The sequence below is a fragment of the Globicephala melas genome, chromosome 17 (genome assembly GCF_963455315.2).
Source record: "Globicephala melas chromosome 17, mGloMel1.2, whole genome shotgun sequence".
Lineage (NCBI taxonomy): Eukaryota > Metazoa > Chordata > Mammalia > Artiodactyla > Delphinidae > Globicephala > Globicephala melas.
The window spans coordinates 7,646,569-7,670,870 of NC_083330.1; the positions used below are offsets into that span (position 1 = coordinate 7,646,569).

Genomic DNA, 24,302 nt, shown 5'->3' on the forward strand with positions numbered 1-24,302 from the left:
AATGCCGCCTTATTTGGAACGGCTTCAAGTTATGACTAGAGCTCACTCCATAGATCGTGTTTGGGTGTCCTGTTTTAAAACCGTATTGCCTCCACTGTCTGTTAACATTTTCCCGATGATGCATAAATACAGTTGTCTAGTCTGAGAACAGGGGGCACGCTCTTCCGCAGTGTAGGATGTTTATTACAGTAGCACTGGCCCCAGTCTTGGGGACCGAGCATGAGCCTTGGCTCTGTCCCTGACTAGCTGGGTGACCTTGAACAAAGCACGTGTCTCCTCAGCGCCTCTGTGTAAGGTCAAGTGATCGGATTAGAGCTTTGGTCTTTTAGTGCTCCCGTTCTGGGGTTCCCAGGTTCCCGAGGCATGAAAGTAGGATTCCCCTGTAATCTGGGAGGGTGCCCTGCAGGGGACTTGTCTGCAGCCATCCTGTCCCTTCCTGACAGCCCTGCGTCTGCCTCAAAAGGTGGCAGGTTAAGGTCGGTGCAGATGTGGGGAGGGCAGCTAGTGTTACTGTCTGCCTGCCGGGTGTGGTTTGTGAATAGCCACTTGCGACAGTGAAATGAGATCATGTCTAAGTATCCCTTTGGGGGAGGTGATGGAACACTTACTTTCATATTTTCGTGGTTGAGGAAGCTGAGGTCCACAGACCTGCTTTAATTTGCCTGAGGTAGAGAGAGTGTCAGAGCCAGATCCAGATCGAGCTGGTTTTCCCCAAATTTCTCGGTGCTGCTCTTCTGCCTCCCTCCCTGGCCCTGATGTTTCTTCTTCATTTCTGTCTCCAAGACGGTTACAGGCTTTTCTGAAGTGTTGAAGAGATGTCACGATTGGGCATCATTCATCTTTGATGAGAGGCGGTGATATTATAAACTGTTTTTTTTTTTTTTTTTGCGGTACGCGGGCCTCTCACTACGGTGGCCTCTCCCGTTGCGGAGCACAGGCTCCGGACGCGCAGGCTCAGCGGCCATGGCTCACGGGCCTAGCCGCTCCACGGCATGTGGGATCTTCCCGGACCGGGGCACGAACCCGTGTCCCCTGCATCGGCAGGCGAACTCTCAACCGCTGCGCCACCAGGGAAGCCCTTTATAAACTTCTAACATTTGTAAACTTAATGTTTGACAGCGGCCGCTAAAAGTTAAAGGATGAGAAAATGCTGATCTAAACCCTTAAGCTGCCCAGGGTGGTTAGACACAGAAAACCAAAGGGCAGGTAAGCCTGGGGGTGAGTATAGAAACAGGTGGCCGGATCCGCAAATAGAACATTTGGGTGTTTGCAGTGTGCCTTCCCGTATCAAGAACTAGAAAGTCCAGTCTTTGTGGATTACTTGTTGGGAAGAGCTCTTAGTTTTCTTACTCTTCCCACCAGCACGTCTGTGCACCTGCTCATCCTGGCCACAGTGAGATGTGCACCATGACAAGAGCCTGGGGCTCTGGGGGCCGTGGCCGGGGTCCCCCAGCTCCTCGGGGTGAGGGGTCCAGGCAGGGACCCGTCTGGCAGAGGTGCCCTGCTCTGGACTCCAGACGCGGGGAAACACCCTGATCGTGGGTTGTTAGGGAAGAAGATGTTCTAAAGAAATAGTGGAAGCCGAGGTCAAGGATGGTTTGAAGGTGAAATCTCTTGTGGCTTCTTGATGAGAGAGTCTTCCCATGTGCATTGTCAAGGCTTCTCAGGGAAGAAGCGTCCCAACCTAGACCTTCGAGACTAATCGAAGTGGAGAATAAACATTTTTATATATTTTCTATCTTACTAAGCATATTTTCGGTAGGAATTTGAAGTAGTTAAGTCATCCTCACAGCATCCCTGAAGATGACAGTTGACAGTAACCTGCTTTGTTAGTGGAAAAGGAAGTTAAAGAAGTTACTTCGCACTTAAGTTTGTTCAGCAAATAAATGGGAAATGGAAAGAATATATCCAGCACCCAGCTCTTACTTCAGAGCTTTCTAGGGTGCCTGGTATATAGCTGTGTTCTGTACACTAATGTTGTTAAGTTAATGGAGGAATCGCAGTTGTGTGGCCAAGAGCGTCCACTGTTGGTGCTCGGCGGGGAGAGTGTGCTGCCAGTTCTGCTGCGGAAAGGAAGCGTGAGGTTTCCCTCTTCTGGGAAATTCGCTTCAGGTGGCTGCCTGGGCTCCAGACATTCAGGAAAGGACCTGGGAGATGTCCGAGGCCTTTGTCCTAGAGGTGGTACCAGCAGGTACCCTGTGGCCCTGACCTCTCTTTCCCCAGGTGGGCTGAGGCCGAGGGATTTCCTATGACAAGTGAACGTGTTCTGAGAAGTGATGGCTTCATAGTCTTGCTGTGTAAACCAGGTGCTAATTTGTGTGTAGGGAGCAACAGTTGCTTTAGAAATACTAGTGGGTCCGAGCAATTTTACATTTAAAACTGAAGCTTCACTGAATTATTTACATGATACGTATATGTGTGTGTAATTTATCTTTATAATCACTTTTCATCAATTATCTGTGCTTCTTGAAATTTTGATTATTTTCCTACCATTAAAAGTGTGAGTTTCAGGGCTTCCCTGGTGGCGCAGTGGTTGAGAGTCCGCAGGGAACACGGGTTCGTGCCCCGGTCCGGGAAGATCCCACATACCGCGGAGCAGCTGGGCCCGTGAGCCATGGCCGCTGAGCCTGCGCTCCGCAACGGGAGATGCCACAGTAGTGAGAGGCCCGCGTACGGCAAAAAAAAAAAAAAAAAAAGTGTGAGTTTCAGAAGATGACAGCTATACTTTGCATAAGTCTAATTGCACAGCTACTTAGGTTACGGTCTTCTAGTGGAGGGATGTTTGCCATTTTGTTCAGCTACCTTTCCAGCTCCGCACCCTACAGGTGAGAAACCAGGAACTGAGAGGCTAAGTAACTGGGTCAAGGCCACACAGCCTGGTCGACATACTTTGTGTATCTAAATTTCTCATGTTGAAGGAGAAAGAGATCATCTGCATTGTGTACTACGTGTGTGCCAAGCGCTGTGTCAGGCGCTTTATGTATACACTCTCGTCTTCATGAATTAGAGGTTGGTGGTATTATCTGTACTTTACAGTTGAGAAAAGGAAGTTCTAGAGCAGGACGTCATTCACAGTTGGTCTCAGACCTTGGGTTCATAGTGCCCTTTGACTCTGCCACTTGGTTCAGCCGATTTCTCGGAGTCTTCTGTGGGTTCCATACAAATTTTAGGATCGCTTGTTTCTTTGAAAAATGCCATTGGCGTTTTGACAAGGATTGTAGATTTGTAGATTGCTTTGGGTAGGATGGACATTTTAAGAATATTAATTCTTCCAACCCATGAGCATGGAATATCTTCCCATTTATTTGTGTCTTCTTCCATTTCTTTCTTTAAAATTCGCACCTCGCAACCAGCGCCTCCCTCTGAATTCAAGCCAGTTGAAGCCATGGGGATGAGACCACGTTCTCTTGATTACCACTTAGCCTCTGCACCCGCCCCCCTTACTGTCCCAGTGCAAGAGGGTCTCGTGTCCTGTGCTGTGGCTCTCACTCATCTCCCCTCTTCAGAGATGCGTGCGCTGGTTCTTCCCCTTCTTTGCGCCACTTCTCAGACTCTTGCTCTCCGTGCTCTCCTTCTGTTAGTGTTTGTATGTTTTACTAAGTGGCAGGCACTGTTCTAAGTGCTTTACAAATATTAACGCGCTTAATTCTAATAACCCGTGAAATACATACTCTTACCATCCCCATATTATATTGAGGCACACAGAGGCTAAAGAACCTGCCCAGGGTTACCCGGCCTGTGCGGGAACACAACCCAGTTTCTCTCACGCTGGGGAGAACAATACTAGTCCTTGATCTGTCCACGCCCACGACTCCCGGCCCTTCCCCTTCTCGGTCCACAGTCGGGAGCCTTCTGTACTGTTTCTCCCCACCTATCATCACCATAACTGAGCACTTCAGCTTCTGCCACCACTACTTTATAGAAACCCCTCTTAACAGTTACTAATCTCCTACTGGTGGAGTCTGATGGACACTTCTTTCTCTATAGCATTTGAACTTTTTTTTTTTTTTTTTTTTTTTTAAGCATTTGAACTTTTTGATCGCTTCTTCCTCACAGCCTCTTTGTGGTGTTTGTTTCTGTCTTACTGGCTGACTCTGCTGTTTGCTCTGTAAGTGTTGGTATTCTGCAGGATTCTGTCCTTGTTTTCTTCTCTTGTCCGTTTAGGATATGTCTGACCGTGCTCTCTGGGTGATCTCATCTGCTCCTAGACTTTGCCCTGCTTCTGTCTGTAGTGACTTGAATAGTTGCGTCTTCAGCTCTGCTCTCTCCCTGGAGTGCTCTTCGCTCTTACATTGTGCTGCTAACTGGGTAGCTCCTCGCGGACTTTCTCTGCACCTCCCCCTTCCCCCCGTGTGAATTCTCCTCCTCTTCTGTTCCCTATGTTTCAGTGCACGGTATTGCCATCTGCTCAGTTACCCAAGCCAGAGTCCTGTCCTCCTAGATGCTTCTTCACCCTCCAGCATCCAATCAGAAACCGAGTCAGATGGCTGGTGTCCTGTCTCCAGTATCTCCATCCCCTTCTTTTCTGCACCATCATCTCTTACTGAATTCCTTTAAGAGCCTTCAAACTGGTCTTCCTGGCCCTAGTCTTGTAATATTTCCCCCCTCCCAATCTGTGATCCATATTTTAGTAAGGGAGATTTTGTCTAAAATGTACATCTTTCTGAATGGATAAAGAAGATGTGGTGTGTACATACCACACACACACACACACACACACACACACACACACACACACACCCCCAATGGAAAATATTTTTTCCATAACTCAACCATAACTCAACCATAACTCATTCCATAACTCATTCCATAACTCAACCATAAAAAAGAATGAAACAATGCCATTTGCAGTAACATGGGTGGACCTAGAAATTATCATACTAAGTGAAGTCAGACAGAGATATTAATATGATATCATTTATATGTGGAATCTAAAAAATAATACAAATGAATCTATTTAAGAAACAGACTGACAGACACAGGAAACAAACTTATAGTTACCAAAGGGGAAAGGGGGTGGGGGAGGGATAAGTTAGGAGTATGAGATTAATATAGATACACACTACTATATGTAAAATAGGTAAACAGTAAGGGCCTACTTTATAACAGAGGGAACTATACTCAATATCTTGTAATAACTTATAAGGGAAAAGAATCTGAAAAAGAATATATGTATATTCATATAACTGAATTACTTTGCTGTACATCTGAAGCTAACACAATATTATAAATCATACTTCAGTTTAAAAAATAAGATGTACGTCTTTCTAAACAGCATCGCTGAAAAACTTTAGACTGACTTCTGCATGAATTCAGAATGAATTATGAGGCCCTTCACGATCTGGCCTCTGCTTAAGATCCTTACACCTCGGAAATGGACTTTTCAGGCCTCTCTACCTCCCTCTTGCCCAGACCCTCTACTTGCCAATCTCCTGTTTGCCCTTGAGGTCTCAGCTTAGGCAGAGTCTTCTAGACCAGCGCTGCCTGTGAATTTCTTGTCATGATGACAAGTCAGCTGAGCTGTGTGTTTGCTGTGTCCCGTTCCGTAGCCACCCGAGTGGCTGTTGAGCGCTTGAACGTGGCTGGTGTGACAGAGGAACTGGATTTTAAATGTTTTGTAGTTGTAGTTAATTTAAATTTAAATAGCCACACGGGGCTCCTGGATCCTGTACTGGACAACACAGGGACTGTTGGGGAGGGCGCCTGTGTTATGCTTGGCTTGCCGTGCTTATCTCCACCGAAACACTTCCCCAAGGGCAACACAATAGCTGATAGTGTTGGAGGGGTCAGAAGAAATTCACAGAAAACAAACTCAAGAACTCAAAGCATTTGTATGAACACACAACCAATATTATAATGCAGAAAAATGATTTTACTAAAAATGATTTATCAAGAAGCAGGTATTTTCAACATGTTCACATGGTTACTTTTTAAAAATTTATTATTATTATTTATTTATTATTTATTTTTGGCTGCGTTGGGTCTTCGTTGCTGTGCGCAGGCTTCTCGTTGCAGTGGCTTCTCTTGTTGTGAAGCACGGGCTCTAGGTGTGCGGGCTTCAGTAGTTGTGGCTCGCGGGCTCAGTAGTTGTGGCTCACGGGCTCTAGAGCTCAGGCTCAGTAGTTGTGGCGCACGGGCTTAGTTGCTCCGCGGCATGTGGGATCTTCCTGGACCAGGGATCGAACCCGTGTCCCCTGCATTGTCAGGCAGGTTCTTAACCACTGTGCCACGAGGGAAGCCCCACGTGGTTACTTTTTAAATACTAGATTTACATCGGAAATTTTAAAATAGAAGCTGCGGATCAAAGGGGCCAGGTGAAATTTATAATCAAAATTTATTTCAAACGTTTTCTTTTTGAGTGCCAGATAACATTATAGTTTTTAATGGTACTTGAAATTGGATGGTTAGCAATTATTGATGGAGCTTAAAATAGGTGAGAAAGCAGTGTATAGGGAACTTTGGACTTTTTGGAGGAAAGGTGTACAACTGCAATAAGCAATAAATAGCATTTAATGCATTCCTTTCTTGGGTACACCAGAGGATAGGTAGAACATAAAGTGGGGAGAAGAGATTGCCGGGTCCTTTGGACCCTGTTGATGGGAAGTGCACCAGGTCACGTTGCTCTGGAAAGTTTAGTCTGAAGGCTGGAGCAGGTCATTACACAAACAAGGAGTTGTAAAGCTAGAAGATTGTCACCAGCATGCAGTTCTCCTTTTAAACGGCACAGCAGGACTTCCCTAGTGGCGCAGTGGTTAAGAATCCGCCTGCCAGTGCAGGGGGACATGGGTTCAAGCCCTGGTCCGGGAAGATCCCGCATGCCACGGAGCAACTAAGCCCGTGCGCCTGGAGCCCGTGCTCCACAACGGGAGAGGCCACCGCGGTGAGAAGCCCGCGCACCACAAAGAAGAGTAGCCCCCACTCTCCTCAACTAGAGAAAGCCCGCACGCAGCGGGGAAGACCCAGCGCAGCCATAAATAAATAAAACTTTAAAAATGGCACAGCAACCGTGGAGAGATGGAAGATGGCTAGTCGAGTAATTTTTAGGGGGAGTATGTGAGGCAGGTCATTACAGGAGGCTTTCAGTGATGCAGAAGAGTTTGGTGATGCAGTCAGATATGCGTTACGTATATGTACGTATGTTACATAAAAGAATGTGTTACAGACTGTACTGTAGCTTTTTTGGAAGCAGATTTAGGTTATGAATTAGTTTCCTTAGAAAAATATAAAAGATATTTCATAAAGTTACTTTTCCCCACGGCACACAGCGCATTGGGGGAAAGGCTCAGAAGATTTCGGGGCAACGAGGAAAGGGGCCCGGTTAGGGTTGAGCCTTTGCTATGGATGCAGAAAAATATACACATAGTTTATGGATAAATCTTTTGTCTTTTATTATATGCAAATATGCATGAAGACATTTAATGTAGCTAAGAGATATCAGGCTTATTTAGTTGCATGAAATGGATAGTTTTAATACTAGTTATTTTATTGTAATAGTTTTTGATAATGGTTTTGACTGTCACATAGTTTTGATTATGGTGGCGTTGTAGAAGCAGCTTGCATTCATAAGTGTACGTATGGAAAAGAGTTTCCAACTTTGTTTTATGTCAGAATGATTATGAAATAATGAATGCAAACTGTTTACTGTATATTCCAGCCTTAATTCCATTTCCTTTCTCAAATATAATTTCTTGAAAGAGTAATTTAATACCGTAGTCACAGAGTAAGTGAAATTTGTTTTCTTCCATTTTTTTGTCTATAGATTGAGCTTTTTGAGACCATGGTCAGTTTTCCAAAATAGTTTCTCTAATACTCTTCCAAAGGTGTCCTCGACCCTCCTTAACAGTTCTGTTTCCCTTTTTTCTTTTTTTCTGGCCGCGCCGTGCAGATCTTAGTTTCCCCACCAGGGATGGAACCTGCGTCCCCTGCATTGGAAGCACGGAGTCCTAACCACTGGACCGCCAGGGAAGTCCCCTGTTTGACTTTTATATTGCTCACTTCCCTGATGGAAGTTTGGATTTATATAATTCCTGTGTATTTCTCTTTTGCATGAAATATGGCATCTTAGAACACCCTCCAGGTTGCCATGTGACCTCTGCCCTCGGTGTCCTGTGACACTGGCCTGGCTCTGAGCTCGGGTTTATTCGTGATGGATAAGGCTCCCTTGTCATCACATGCGCTCTGCTCTCGCAGGGAAAATAGATAATTTTCAGCTGTGGTGTTGCCGAAGGGGTTCCCACCCCGCCCCCCGAAGGAAAAGAACATTGGAGGTGTGTGTATCAGAGGAGACTGTTTAACCACACTCTCTCTCCCTTCATTTCAACCAAGCAGAATTGGGGTACAGTTTTAAACTCTCCCAAGACTATGAGGCAAGATCCCCCTTTCAGCTTTCCAGAACCTTTTAAAATGCAAAAGAATGTAGGCAACTGCCAGATGAGCTAGTTAATCAGTGACAACCACAGTAAGTGTACAGAAAGCGTGGTTCTTACAGGAGCAGTTGGCTGCTCACGGTGTCTTCACCCCCTCAGCATGTTGCCCTTGGCGTCCTCCAGTGATTCAGGGTCGCTGCCTAGGAGCTCGGGATCACCCAGGGCATCTCAGGATGGGGCGGTGGTCCCGGGCTGCACCTTCCATCCCTCCTCCTATCGTATGCTCACTCCTTGTAGGCTAGGCCTCACCCAGATGTGTGTGCCTGCCTGTGTGTGCGTGCATGTGTGTGTCAAACCAGTAGCTTGAAATAGATCTAGAGTGAGTGGGAAAATATATTTTCAAATGACTTTTTTTTTTAGTGGGTTAGTAAACATGTGGTGTCATTTACCTTTATAGACCAGCCAGGTTTTGTCTAAACTATCCCAGGATGTTTTACAATGTTAAGCAAGATACACTAGTGATCACCACACTGTGTAAAATTTGTATTACTCTCCCCTTAGTCTGCACTATACACCTCCCTGTCAAGTGGGTTGAAGTACATTTCCAAAGTTGAATTTTTCCCAGTCCCAAACAAATTACACAAAGAATTTCCATTTTCTTACTTCTGGACCTGTCTCTCTTCATTTGCTTTCCCCTTCACCTACAATAAAATTAATTAGGGAAGCATTAAAAAGATAAGGGAGAGATACACATATTTGACATAGATGTTTACTTACATGGATATGGTATGAATGGCTCTGAATACAGATGATTTTCCTCATCCCTCTTCTGCCATATACTGTTGCTTATTTTAAGTGTTCCTGGAATGTGTACTGGCCTCCTGCTGGGCCACGCTGAGCTGCATGTGGAAGGAAGGTTGCCCCAGATCTTCTCCTGGTGTCTGTGGTGGGATGAGCAGGTCAGCTGTCTTCTCACTGGGCTTATTAGTCTTACAAGGAGTTAATTTCAAGGAGTGATATTTCAGTGTTGAATTGCAGGGTGTAAAGGTTGTTCTCTGAGGACATTGATGCCGGTGCTTTAGCGGCACAACTTATGTATAGGACAGCATACGCCTTTCGACCAATTTAGGGAAAAAAAAAAAAGTGCAGAGGCAGTGCGCTTAGTATAAACTGTTAGCTGAGTCCCATTTCATTAGTTGCCTTGAAAGAAAACATACTAGCCCCAGGACTCTTACGTAGGCAAAAAACCCATCTTTATCTGAAAGGCAGCTCAGAATATCCAGACTCCTCAAAGTTGTGTAGAAATAACTGAAGTATTTCTGCAAGAGACCTGTGAAATAGGGTGTTATGTAACATAGCATTAGATATTAATATTAACTGCATTTTTTTTTTGTCTTGCAAAAATGATTGTCAAGCAGAGGGACAGATGAATCTTTGAAATTAAACCACTTTCAGATGTCCTCTCTTTGACAAGTTAAAACTTGTCACTAAGGGTTATTCCTAATTCTTTGGATGAGGTCAGTATTGTTTCTTTGTGGGTCAGGAATGCCAAGACTCCCTTTCCTTAAATGTAAGATGACATACCTTTGTTTTACTTGCTTTGTAATTCTTTGGGACCTGTTATTGATTATTCCTTCTCACGTTAATTGAGGGGAATCCCAGCTGTAGTTCCAGAGGAGCTGAGTCTGCCAGCAGGACTTTGCTACACTTGCACGTGTGCGGGCATCACCGGGGCGCCTTGTTAATAACACGCAGACTCCGGGGCGGGAGGTTGGGTTGGGCCCAGGACCCTGCATCTCTCACCAGCTCCCGGGGAGTGCCAGTGCTTCCAGGACCCTCCTTCAAATGGCAAGGCTGCGGTCTGCAGGGAGAGAGGCAGGGAAAGAAACAAGAACAAGGTGTGCTTGGTGCTTGTGTAGCTCCTGCCCCCAGCGTGGTGGGAATAACAGGGAGGGCTGAGGGTCAGGCTGCTTCCTGGGATGAGTGGTAACAAAGGAACCGAGCCCACGAGTGGGAGGTCAGACCGCACAGCACGGCGTGGGGGTGAGGAAGGTGTGAGGAGGTGAGTGGGTGATGCACAGGAAACTTCCCGTGCCTTGACGGACCCAGCCTGGGTGCTCGTGAAGGCTTCAGGGGCAGAGGGAAGGAAACTGGGGCGTAGAGAATGGAGAGGCTGACGGGTCTCTGAATACAAAGTGCCTTGAGACCTGCTGGAGCTTTGGGGCTCCATCCTGGGAGCTAGGGAACTGCTTTAAGGAGAGGGGACACATTTTGTGTCTTACAAGATCATTCAGTCAGCTGTGCGAGCGTGTTGAGACCGGATTCAGGAGAACCAGTCAGCCTTTAAAGTTCTGTCCTTCACGAAACCATGACGCCTGATTACATCAGAGACTATGAACTGGAGGAGGATGAAGACTTGTGAGATACTTGGGAGGAGAATCCACAGGTTGGTCAGTGGACTGAAATGCAGGACATCCTCACGGCTTTATTAGAACAGCAAGCTGCATGGAACAGGGGCCACGTCTGTTCATTCAACTCTGTATACCCAGTGTCTATTAAATGCTTTATGCAGGGTTGGCCCTCATTACATATTTTTTAAGTGAATGAATGCTGAGAAAGATTGAGGGTGGTTTTCCATCATCTGGCTGGGTGGAAGGGGTGGGTGGAGGGAGCTTAACTGCCATGGGGAATGCTGGCGGAAAGCACAGCATTGCTTTACACAACGAAAGATATATCTGTTCAACTAACACCAGCAAAATTGGAGGCTACCTAGTGATATAAATCGAAGCTAACTGTAAATGCATTTCTTATTTCCTTTTTTTGGTTTTATTTTTCATGTGGTGCTTGGGACTAACATAGACCTTCTGAAAGACTTCACATCCTTTTCTTCCAGTAAAAAGAATGAAAATAATGCACGAAGCCACTAAAAAGAGTAGTGGCCTCACTATTGCTGTGTAGATTTTTTTGTGTTAAAATTAAGCTTGCAAATACTTCATTAAAGAGCAATGGTAATATGGCAACTATAAGTGAAAAGGATTCTCAAATTATTCCTAAGTGTCTGAATTTTGTGTAGTTGAGAATCATTCCTAACATAATAAAAATTATTTATTAAGAAATAGAGGGCTTCCCAGGTGGTGCAGTGGTTGAGAGTCCGCCCGCCGATGCAGCGGACACAGGTTCGTGCCCTGGTCAGGGAGGATCCCACATGCCACGGAGCAGCTGGGCCCGTGAGCCGTGGCCGCTGAGCCTGCGCGTCCGGAGCCTGTCCTCCGCAACAGGAGAGGCCACAGCAGTGAGAGGCCCGCGTACCGCAAAAAAAAAAAAAAAAAAAAAGAAAAAGAAAGGAATAGAGCCTTTTCAGCAACTTTGAAGCTGGGGAGGTCCCGGCCGGCCGGGAGAAGGACGTCGAATCTCATTGTCCTCCCAGCCTTTCGACCCTCCCCCGAAGCCCCTCAATAAAATGGCTTGATTCCAAAAAAACAAAACAAAACGAAACAAAAAGAAAAAAGAAATAGAAATATATGCTGGGAGACATTACAGAAAGGAGAAATTTTATAGGTTGAAAGTATAGTTAATAACATGAAATATGATGTATGGAAAGAATACTATAAATTTCATCACAAGGGCTAGGTATGGACCTTTGAAAGAACACTAATCCCTGCGCAGGAGAAAAAATTTTTCATCAAAGAGAATTGCTACTATTTAATATGGTCTTCACCTAAGAACGTTAGCTCTAGGAAGAAATCGGTAGCAGTGCTGTCCGTAGAATTTTCTGCCCTGATGGAAGGGTTCCACCGGTGCACTGTCCACACGTGCACCACAGCCACCAGCTACACGGGTGTGCTGAGCACTTGAAATGCAACTTGTTCAACAGAGCAACCGAAGTTAAAATTTTATTTAGTTTTAATTTAAACAGCAACACGTGGCCAGAGGCTGCCGTGTGGGACAGCACAGCCACAGCCCCGACACATGAGCGAGGAAGAAAATGTAGCCTAGCCCGGGCTGGGGGGGTCCGGGAGGGGCATCATTTGGTCCGTGTGGCAAACCTGGAACTGACTGGTGATGAACTGATGCTGGTAACTTGGAGGCGCTTCCCGCCTCTCTCTCTGGGTCGCTGTCCGTGGGGTCAATGCCTGGGCAGACGCCCCGCCCCCTTCGGGGGCTGCTAGGGGCCCTGTGTGGGGAGTACCATCCATAGGCCTCGTGATCGAGCTGGAAGGACTCTCAGGGTGAGGAGAAGCCCAGCCACGTGGAGCCGTTTCTCTTCTGTCCATTCCCCTCTCAGCCGTGGGTCCTTCCCCCTCGCGATGTGATTTGTAGCTGTGAGGGTCTAGAGGCATCTCCCGGGCTGCGCTGAGGGTGGGAGGTGTGTTTTCCCGCTGCTCCACACTCCCTTGGAAATGCTGGCACAGGCTCCACCCGGTCCCGAGAACCCTGATCAAGTAATGTCACAAACCTTAGGCTCTTGGGAGGTGGAGGAGAGACGAGTAAAGAGGACAATGCAGATCGAGCTACGGAACACTAAGGTGGTCTTAGCGTCTGCAGGGCAGCTCCCTTTTACTTGCCCCATGTGTTGGATACTTTTGAAAAAATGGACAGCACCTGGATGGCATTCTACTTCCACAACCGAATACAAAGTGGTTGAGCTGTAGGAAGTATTTTGCCCACGAAATGAAAGGTGTCCTGTGTTCACCCATCTCCTTTCTAGCTTTTCAGGTCACTGTGATACCAAATTAAAACTGGGCTACACAAATGCCGTCCTACTTTAAGCAGAGCACAGTAGTTACGCATTGTTTATGTAACCTTTGGGAAGTCAGAACTTCACTTCAAAATCTTAATATGTATTTTTGCATGACTTATTTCTTTCACCTTGGTTTGTTGTACACCCCCTGCTTCTGTCCGCAGTTTTCTGGGTGCTGTTTACTTTTGGGGGCTGCCTACTTTGCATCCTTCTTATTTCCCAAAATATTAACCAGTCGCCTCAATGTGGTGCTAATATGTGCTTGCTTCCTTAAAGTTATCGATAGTATAAGTAAAAATTTTCTTAAAAGGAAAGTCTCTTCTGTTTGGTGGTTTCAGCAATTGTTCTAGTGACTTATCTCTGAATAAATAGGACCCCGTGTAGGCCTTTCATAGGACCCCGTCTAGGCTTCACTGGTGAGTTGCCATTTCATCTATACATTTCTCTTTCGTCTCTGGGAGTTGTTCGTCATTAAAATATTTTGTTGGAGATGTTTACTGCTCTCGTATATAAAAGGGTTTCTTCATCTGTACAATGAAGAGGGGCTTGGATTAGGAGGTCTCCAAAGTGTTGGCCGGCTCTAAATTTTCATCATTGGTTTCACAGTGAGTCTCCATGGTGTCCACGATGCTGTGAGCTGGGGTGTCTCATGGTGCCTCTCTTCACCCCTAAACACGCCCCCAAGCACCTTCTGAACTCAGAAGAGACTTGCCAGTAGGGTGCTGAGCAGAAGCATGTATTATGTCCTCGTTATAGGTGTCTATACTGTTTAGTATATAATATCACACACACAGCACTTGTCATGAATTACCAAGAAATATTTTGTAAAACGGTATCGTAACCTTTTATACCATAACCCATGAATCTTAATTTTTAATTAAAAGTTTCATCATTTACAGATGACTGTAACCTCCATGAGGAAAAAAGGGAACTTTGTTTTTGTTCACTGATAGATCTCTGGCAGCTGTGATCAGTGCCTGGCTCATAGTAGAGGCTCAGTAAATATATTTTGAATACATAAATGCTATTTGAGATTTAACGTGATTTTCATTTAAAGCCAAATCAAATGTAAATACAACTTGAATATTTATTTCCCAAGTGATAATGATGAGAATTATTTGGTAACACTGATAACTTGCATTTCTGCCTCTTCTTTTTAATAATCTATACCTGTGCCGTCCAGTATAGTAGCCATTGCGCCCATGTGCACCTTCTTGACTTGAAATGTGGCCAGTTGGAATTGATATACTGTAAGTGTGAACTGCCGGGTTTCAAAGACTCAGTACCAAAAAATGTAAACTGTCTCATCTCTATCGATTACATGTTGAAGTAATATGTAATTACTTGCATATATTGGTTTTATTTAAATAAAACCAATAAATAAATTGGTTTTATTGGTTAAATAAAATTTAACCAATAAATTGGTTTTATTGGTTAAATAAAAATAATGAAAATTAATTTCACTCTCTTTGGGGCTACTTTTTAAACGTGACTACTAGAAAATTTTAGACAAATATGGCTTTGATTTGATGGCTCATTGGACAGTGCTGATTTAGACACAGAAAATGTAGATAGTGAATGTAGACAAGGGGGCAAACTCCAAAAAGGAATTTTAAATGAATATCTTTGATAGGAACAAAATTAAATGTTGCAGCTGTGACTTGGGAAAGTGGGCATTCAAATGGTCTTGATCAAATTAAAAAAGACAAAAATAAATTAATTAGATTAGCTCAGATCAGAAATATGAAATCCAGCTACCAGATGGATTCCTAGCATAGTCGCCAGCCAGAGTCTTGAGGTCAGAAAAGGGGCAGGAAGGCCGTGGTGGCTGCCCCAGCAGGCGTAAGTGGTGACCGGTGACACACTAAAGCCATAGTTTTTGGACTTCTCTGCCCGGACTTCACGTGACTGTGGTCGCAGCTGTGGTGGGTGACACGTTTGCTGTACCAGGTAATGCTGCCATTTTTCCTGCTGCTGGGAAATGGCCTCTTGGTGGAAGGAGCCGGGAACTGGAGACCCAAGTGTCGGGTAGGATTACTTGCAGTGAGTGCTCTGTTTTGCCCCTCCCCTGGGCCTGTAGTCAAGTTCTTTTTCCCTTTCTGCTCAGCCTTATAAAGTGAGTGCCAACTCCATGCTGCCCCTCCAGGCAGTGGACCGAGCCATCTCCTCCCCCGGGCTCCTTTCCCTCTGGAGCTGGCTGGGAACACATCCAGTCCGTAGCAGTTCCTCCCCGTGACACATGCTGGGCCCTGGAGGATGAAGCCACCATTATCCTGTAAAGGCCACCCAGGACAGGCAACTAGACGTTACCTTCCTTCAGCTAATTTGAAAGGTTATTTTGGTAAGTGGTTAGTCTGCACGGCTGGTTTTAAGTTCTTATCAAGTCCATTCCCGTATTTATTTCCTTGAAAGCTAGAAGGAGCCTTGAATAAATGAGGACTGACCGCGTAGGCTTTTTAGGAGTAAATTCAATTTATAAATATTTGTTTCATTTGGCACTGGAGATTTCGACTTCTCTTTGGTTTGGGTTTTAAAGCAGCATGTCTGTAAATAAAATGGCTTTCATGCTCACCTTACTTCCACCCGCCTGACCTCTGTTTCTGGAGAAAGTAGATCAGAAAATTCACGGCACTTAGCGGCAGAGTGAGGAGACCTTTGGCTTTGGCTGACAGCTGTCGCCTGAGTACTGCTGACCTGGAGACCCTCTCAGGTGTGCTGTCTGTGGTTCTGACAGCGAGCAGGAATGTTGTTTACATACATTTCCCGGAGGCAGAGTTCTCCCCTTAATGGGGGCGTGGGTTCTGGTGGGGCTGGCTGCCTCCACCCCACTCCTACCCCAGCCGTCCCCAGTCCCGCCCCAGCCGTCCCCAGTCCCGCCCCAGCCGTCCCCATTCCCGTGCTCCTGTGGACGTGTGTCAGTAGGATTTATGGCGGGGCCTGTTTGTAATATCCCTTTTGAAATTCTTCAACAAGATACTGTTTTTTTCAAGTTGGGCAGTATCACACAATGCTTCAAGTGCTTATGAAAGAGGAAAAAAAATGAGTTAAATTCCAGAGATGTTTAAGATTTTGGACATTTTTCCTATGTGAATTAGTTCTTTATTAGGTCGTTGATTTAATTAGCATTCAACAAAAACACTTCCCTGTCTTGATTGTGGAAACATTCTTTAAGTTGGTTATTTTCATCTGACACAGAGCTGTTAGCAAGTGTTTGCATAAAGCGCAGAGCAGTAGTTAGTCTACACGGTGTGCTGTAAACAGGGGATGCCTACGGGCAGGCCTGCCCACCTTTCCGCCTACCTGCTCCGGTCTGCCTTGTCCCAGAAGAGGTCAAGGCGAGGGTGAGGGCTGCATGGACATTTTGAACTTCATTCTGTTAAAAGTTTCAGTTTTGACCAGTTTGGGGGAGGTGTTTCTGTCTCTGCTGATGAGAATGGTCATCGTCTAGAAACTGTCCGTCCAGCTAGAGTTTGTCCGCGTGGTCGCATGGCTCCTGGTCCATCCCCAGAGCCCAGGGCCCTCGGGTGGATGAGGGACCCGTGATGGGACTTGCTCTGGCAGGGGGGAGGGGGGGCGGGCGTGTGTTGCTGGAGAACGAAAGCCTGGCGTGTTCCTGCCGTCAGACGGACGTAAGGAAATGATGAGTTACCGCTCCATTCGCCAGCGTGCCTGCCAGCATCCTTGCCTCCGCCGCTTTCTCCTTCGACGCCTCTGTTTGCCGTTCTGTAGTTGGTTGTATGTGGGCCGTAAATATCCAATTTGTACGAAATGACTGATTTTGGTATTTGTATAATCCTCTAGTCAATTTAACTAAGTTGAGCTTTTCACAGCCCTCGGTGCTCTGGCTGCTCATCTGATTACACCGCTCAGGGGAATAAGGTTAAGGGCGGGCTGTTGGTAACCAGAGCATTTCCAGGGCTTTCGTGCAGCAGATGGGCTGCTTGGCGACATTCATACATCTGCTGGCCTGCTGTGGCAGCTGCTGCCGCTTCATGTTGTGTTCTTTTGTTCTGTTCCATCCAAGAATGGAACGTGAGGAAGTGGAGTGAATGGATTAATTTAAGGTTAAGGTTAGTGTTTTGCTTGCTTTCTAAGTAACCGATCATAATAATGCTTCTGGTAGAAGCTAATGAGTTTCTCTTAAAGTGAACTAGATTTATAAAATACAGCTCAGTGAGGGGGCTAGATCAGTATTGTCGATGGAGACCAAATTCACATGCGTACAATGCCGGCAGTTTTTATCATTTGTTCCTAATTCTTTGTTTTCTTCCTCCCTCTTCCCCACCTCCCGCTCCCTTTCTAGGACCTCTATCCAGATTTGCCTGACACTGCAGGGTCCAAGAGAATTAGAGAAATATGGAGTGACATGAAGAAGATTAGTCAAGGATTATAGGCTCTGAGGACAAACCCTCAGTGAAGTGAAGCACAGACAAGCTCCTGAGCGCTGGTCTGGAGGAGCCGTGTGTTGGGAGAAGATGGCGGATCCAGGAATGATGAGTCTTTTCGGCGAGGACGGGAATATTTTCAGCGAAGGCCTCGAAAGCCTGGGAGAATGTGGTTACCCTGAAAATCCCGTGAATCCCATGGGTCAACAGATGCCGATAGACCAAGGCTTTGCCTCCTTACAGCCGTCCCTCCACCATCCCTCCGCGAATCAGAATCAAACCAAGTTGACCCACTTCGATCACTATAATCAGTACGAGCAGCAAAAGATGCATCTGATGGACCAGCCGAACAGAATGATGAGCAATGCCCCTGGGAACGGACTGGCGTCTCCCCACTCGCAGTACCACACCCCGCCCGTCCCCCAGGTCCCCCACGGGGCTGGCGGCGGTGGTGGCGGCGGCGGCGGTGGCAGCGGCGGCGGCGGCGGCGGCCAGATGGGTGTCTACCCCGGCCTGCCGAACGAGCGGCATGGGGGGCAGTCTTTCGTGGACGGCGGCTCCATGTGGGCTCCCCGGGCCGTGCAGGTGCCGGACCAGATCCGAGCCCCCTACCAGCCGCCACCGCCACAGCCCCAGGCGGCCCCGTCGGGGCCCCCCGCGCAGGGTCACCCCCCGCATCTGCAGCAGCTGGGCGGCTACCTGGCGCGCGGGGACTTCTCCATGCAGCAGCACGGGCAGCCGCAGCCGAGGATGGGCCAGTTTCCCCCGGGCCAGGAGGGCCTCGGTCAGGGAAGCCCCTTCATCGCCGGCCCCGGCCACCTGTCGCACGTGCCCCCGCAGAGCCCCGGGGTGGCGCCGAGCCTGCGCCACGCGGTGCAGCCCTTCCACCACCATCCCCCCGCCGCTCTCCACGGGGAGCCCGTAGCCCACAGCCCCCGGTTCTCCCCCAACCCTCCCCCGCAAGGGGCCGTGAGGCCGCAGACCCTCACCTTTAGTTCTCGGAGCCAGACCGTCCCCTCACCTACTATAAACAACTCAGGGCAGTATTCTCGCTATCCTTACAGTAACCTAAATCAGGGATTAGTTAACAATACAGGGATGAATCAGAATCTAGGCCTTACAAATAATACTCCAATGAACCAGTCCGTCCCAAGATACCCCAACGCTGTAGGATTCCCATCGAACAGTGGCCAAGGACTCATGCACCAGCAGCCTATCCACCCCAGCGGCTCCCTTAACCAAATGAACACGCAAACTATGCACCCTTCGCAGCCTCAGGGAACTTACGCCTCTCCGCCTCCCATGTCACCCATGAAAGCAATGAGTAACCCGGCGGGCACCCCTCCTCCGCAAGTCCGGCCCGGAAGTGCCGGGATCCCGATGGAAGTCGGCAGTTACCCAAATATGCCTCACCCGCAGCCATCTCACCAGCCCCCTGGCGCCATGGGGATCGGACAGAGGAACATGGGCCCCAGGAACATGCAACCGTCCCGTCCGTTTATGGGCATGTCCCCGGCGCCGAGGGAGCTGGCTGGGCACCTGAGAGCCAACGGTTGTCCCGGCGTCGGCCTCACAGACCCGCAGGCGATCCAGGACCGGCTGCTCCCTGGCCAGCAGCACCCCGGGCAGCCGCCGGCCTTCCAGCAGTTGCCAAGCTGCCCTCCGCTGCAGCCCCATCCGGGCCTGCACCACCAGGCTTCGCCCCCGCCCTCGCACCACCAGCCTTGGGCACAGCTCCACCCCTCGCCCCAGAGCGCCCCGCAGAAAGTGCCTGTGCCGCAGGTAAGGGGGCGTGGCCCTGCCCGCTCTGCCGCGTGGGGCGCAGGCGCGAGGAGCCTGACGCGCAGGGCTCCCTCTCAGCCTCACCAGACGTTGCTTCGTCCCGAGGTCCTTGAGTTCTGCCGTGTAAGCTGCCCAGCATCTCACTTGTTTTCTGTTTCTCTCTCTCTCTCTCTCTCTCTCTCACTTTATTTATTTTTTTTACTCTCTCACTGTTGGCTTGTGTATTTATTCATGTTTTCAAAACGTCGTGACTCCTCCCGTCCCAGGGGTTGTGCTGGAGCTGAGGGTGCGTAGAAAACTAAGCCTGGGTCCTGCCTGCAAGGAGCTCTGTTCTCACTGCCAGCAGTGAGACGGACATTGGATCTAAACTGTTTTTTCCTTCCCTTTATTCTTCTATGCTGTGCTCGCTCTCTCCCTCCCTCCCGCTCTCTCTTTCTCTCTCTCTGATTTAAAAACACACAGAAACTTGGTTTCCAGCAACGTTTTATATTTTTGTGATGGTCCCTCCCACCTCTTTTAGAAAATTATTATTTTTCCCTTGGGAAGCTACAAAATATGTTCTTCTGTAATACTTATTGGACCAGTTGTTGAATGTTAGTGTTAACTTGCACACTGTAGAAAATCACAGTAAATGATAGGCCACACAAAGCGGTCTCTGAGAGATCTGGATACCTAGTACTAAAAGCAGAAGTATTCCTTTTCGTATGCTGGGATTTTATCCGACAGAATTTATAAGCAGACAGATTTAGGTTTTAAGCTCTAGTACTCCCGTACACATCTTTCCATTATAAATGTTGGCGTTTGTGCTCTAGCTCTAGGAAAAATAATGTCTGTCTAGATTATTCAGAGTGCTATTCAGAAATATGCACTGATCTTCCACTACGATTGCAGCCCTGTACGTGGATGGCACAGTGTGATCTTTAGAGCTGTAAGGCACAATGCTTGTTCCTAATGAACCTGTAATCGACTTGGGGAAACATGACCAATACGGGAAAGTATAAAGTATAGTAAAAGACCATGCAGGGTTATGTGACAGGTGTTCAGAGAGAGGCAGCACCTGGGGTACTTGGAATCTGGCTAGGACGTAGCCAGGGATGTGAACCGAGGATGGCATTTCAGGTTAGGGGATGGTTCCTTAGAGGGGGCACGGGACGATGAATTCGCTGCAGGGCAGGGCCAGGTGGTAGAGGTCTGATCTTCTGTTGTAAAGGATTTGGACTTCATTGGGGAGCCAGTGATATCAAACTAGACAGTGCGCGGGGATAGCCAGGGAACCAGAAGATGAACTGTGAGCCTGTGGTCCAGGCCTGTGAGGACAGTTTGGTCCGGGGACCAGGGATTGGGGAATGGGAACAGAAGGGAATGAAACTATGTGCAAGTAAAAGGGTCGGGTCAGGAAACAAAGCCCTCTGGGGCATCCTGGGTGGAGAGGCATTTAGATTGGAGATCAGAAGCTTCAGGCCTGGTGGGACTGGGGAAGTGGAGGCCAGGAAAGTCTCCTGGGGACCTCAGGACACAGGACTCGTTGGGGTTTCGGGAAGGCTGCCCTCACAGGTCCGGCAGACTTGGAGATTCTCAGGAGGAGCCCCGAGGTCAGCGGGGACCACGTGGGCCTCAGCCACCGGGCCTGCGCTGCCCAGGAGAGAGCCGCTTCCCTCCTGGGGAGCCTCATCTGCAGTGATGGGAGCGGGCTCCTGAGACTGTGGACAGCGTGGAAGGGGATGAGAAAGGGCGTCTTACCAGCTGCTGGGGCCTCGGCCCACCTGGATGGCTCCTAGGGCAGAAATGAACATGACTTAGTTTCCAGGGATTATTCTTTTCTTGCTCCTTGGGAGTTTCTTACTAAACATGGGATCTTTTCAGAGCAGTGGTCCTCAGACTTCTGCTGGTCCCAGCATCTTCTCTCCTCCCTGGAGGACAAGCACAGTTTGAAGGAGACCCCCTGTGACTATAATCCCATCCTTGGTTGGGAATCGTTGGTCTCCTCCAGCGTTTCTTAGTTTTAAGAGCACAGATTTCTCAACGGGTGTTTCAGAGGACGAGTGTGAGTAGGCGGACTCTGGGTCCTTGAGCGCTGGGGGACACCAAGTGTATTTCCCTTTTTCTCCAGCTCCATTTTCTCGAGCGTGCCATCGCAGGCACACTTGGAACGGTTTAAGGGGTGCAAACAAGTACACTTGAGGTATCTTTATAAGTTCAGTTGCATGTTTTAAACGTTTCTCACGGTATTTGCTTTCTTATTTCTGCTCACCTTTGCATCCGCTTCAGCTTTTGAAGCACTCAGTTCTGCACATCATACTAGGGAGGTATAAAGTCTTGAGAAGAGCACAGACTTTGAAATCAGCAAAGTGTTTGAAGTCCAGGTCTGCTGCTTACTAGCTTGGTGGCTTCAGGCAGCTTGACCTCTCTGAACCTCAGATTCGTCATCAGTACAACAGGAAAAATAGTACCCATCTCAAAAGGGGTTGAGATTAATTAGGGTAATATACTCACATCAAGTGAGTGTGATCTCTAGCCGGTGGTGCATACTTAAGTGTGAATTCTCCTCTAGGTTTTAGTTTCTGATCTCCTGCAATGCGAACCTTACTTTATAATTTATGTCATTTCAGATGTACTAAATACAATGTAAAATTACTTTTATTTTTAAGGAACAGGTTGCATATTATGAAATATAGCCTTAGTTGTGACACATGAAATTTGACTTGTGGAAATATTACCCGCCTTTTTGCCCGTGTTGCTGGGTGTGGTGAGGATAATGAGGTAGGTTCAAAATGCTGTTACAGAATCCTAAACGCCTCGCTCTCCCTGGGACTGACTCACGTGCTACTCTAGCAAATAATCTATTATTATTGTTTTGCTTTAGAACTACTAAAATTATTTTGCATTTCATGTATGACCGGATGGTGGTTTGAAACCATGCTGTGCAGCAGGGAAATCACCAGATTAAGTTGAAATATTGATGTAATTTGCTGAATTATCACATTCAGAGAGGCTTATTGACTCTTTTGGTTTTGGTTTTTTTTTTTTTTTTTGCGGTACGTGGGCCTCTCACTGTTGTGGCCTCTCCCGTTGCGGAGCGCAGGCTCAGCGGCCATGGCTCAGGGGCCCAGCCACTCCGCGGCACGTGGGATCTTCCCGGACTGGGGCATGAACCCGTATCCCCTGCATCGGCAGGCAGACTCTCAACCACTGCGCCACCAGGGAAGCCCGCTTGTTGACTTTTTTATCTTGAGTTATTACTTTGAAAAAAAATAGAAGTTATGCTTTTTAGATGTTTCATGGGTAGCGAACAGATATTTTCTAAATTCTATCGCATGTTAAAGTATCTTTGAAGATAAGTTTAACTTTATATTAAAGAGTCAGCAAAGAAAAATATTAGAACCGAGGCCAGAGTTCATCAGGCCACATGTTCATTGTCTGGACACAGTCTTTAATGGAAGCTCCAGACGAGCCTGATGATTTGATAAAAATTTACAAGGAAGGAGAAAACCTAGCTTCTGTGTCAACAGCCGATTAGGATAGTGGTTCTCCTTTTCATTCTCAGACCTGTTTTTCTATCTATCTATCCATCCATCCATCATTAAATAATTTATTATATTTTAATTTTTTCTTCCAGTTTTACTGAGATACAGTCGACGTATAGCCCTGTATAAAGTGTATAAGGGCCACAGCATAATGATTTGATTTACCTACATCATGAAGTGATTGTCACAGTAACTTTAGTGGACACCCATCATCTAAGCGCAAAAAGAAAGAAATAGAAAAAAACATCTCTTGTGATGAGAACTTTTAGGATCTCCTCTCTTAACAGCTTCTGTCTGTAGCATACAGCAGTGTTCGTTATCCTTACGACGCTGCATGCTCCACCCCTGGTACTTACTTACCTTACAACTGGAAGTCTGTACCCTTCGACCACCTTCCTCCAGTTCGCCCTCCGCCAGCCCCTGCCTCTGGTAATCACAGATCTCATCTCTTTTTCTGTGAATTTTTTGTTTGTATTTGAAGTATAATGGACCTACAACACTGTGTTAGTTCCTGTTACACAGCACAGTGCTTCGATATTTCTGTACCTTTTAAACTGGTCACCACAGTGAGTCTAGTTACGATACGTCACCATACAAAGATATTACATAATTGTGGACTCTGTTCCCCACACTGTCCATTTCACACCTGTGACTCATTTGTCTTGTAACTGAAAGTTTGTACCTCTTAACCTCCCTCACCTATTTCTCTTCCCCTCAACCCCCTCCCCTCCAGCAGACACCTGTTTGTTTTCTGTATCTGTGACCCTGTTTCTGTTTAGTTATGTTTGTTCACTTGTTTTGCTTTTCCAGGTCCCACATGTAAGTGGAGTCATACAGCGTTTGTCTTTCTTTGCATCTCAGACCCTTTTATGCTCCTAAAAATTACTGGTGACTCCAAAGATCCTTTGTTTATGTGGACTTTATGTGTTGGTATTTGTTGTCTTAGAAATTTAAACTGAGGACAGTTTGAAATACTTGTTACTCATTTTTAAAATCAGTAAAAATAATAAACCGTTATGCGTTAACATACATCACATTTTTAACCAAAAAGCAGCTGTTTTCTAAGACAACAGAACATTAACGGCGTTGTTTTACGTTTTCCGAAGTGTTGGATTCTAATAGCCACTTCTGCGTGCAGTCTGCAGGAGCCTCTGGCCAAGCCCGTGCACGCCTGGAGAGAAGGCGAGTGAGAGGCGGAGAACATCTCAGGGTCCTTATGAAAAACGGTCCTGACCTCGCAGGTCCCGCACCCTGAGAGCCACCGGTGTGGGGGCAGGAGCGTAGGTCTCGGAGCCTGCAGTTCCTGAGCCGAGAATCAGCAGCTGATTTCTCACCCCACGACCTCGGGCAGGTTCCTTAACCTCAGGGCCCTGGCTGCCTTCTCTCCAAAATGAGGGACGATACACCTTCCTGGTTAGAGCTATAGAGAGATTAGCAATGACGTCTCTCAGAATTTAACATGGTGACAGACACGCGGTGGGCACTCACAAATGATCCGTTATCA

General features: G+C 47.1%; 1 protein-coding gene across 7 annotated transcripts in view; it reads left to right on the forward strand.

Annotated features, from left to right (window-relative positions):
* CHD7 (chromodomain helicase DNA binding protein 7) overlaps positions 1 to 24,302 on the forward strand; it is a 179,228-nt gene that overhangs the window by 41,404 nt on the left and 113,522 nt on the right. For 6 of the 7 annotated variants that reach the window (XM_030859681.2, XM_030859684.3, XM_060287189.2 and 3 more), the window contains exon 2: positions 17,411 to 19,274. In XM_030859681.2, coding sequence (XP_030715541.2) covers positions 17,583 to 19,274 — 1,692 coding nt within the window. In that variant the 5' untranslated portion in view covers positions 17,411 to 17,582. Of the gene's footprint in view, positions 1 to 15,029; positions 15,449 to 17,410; positions 19,275 to 24,302 lie in introns of those variants that run through there. The other variant, XM_060287186.2, reaches the window with a different exon arrangement.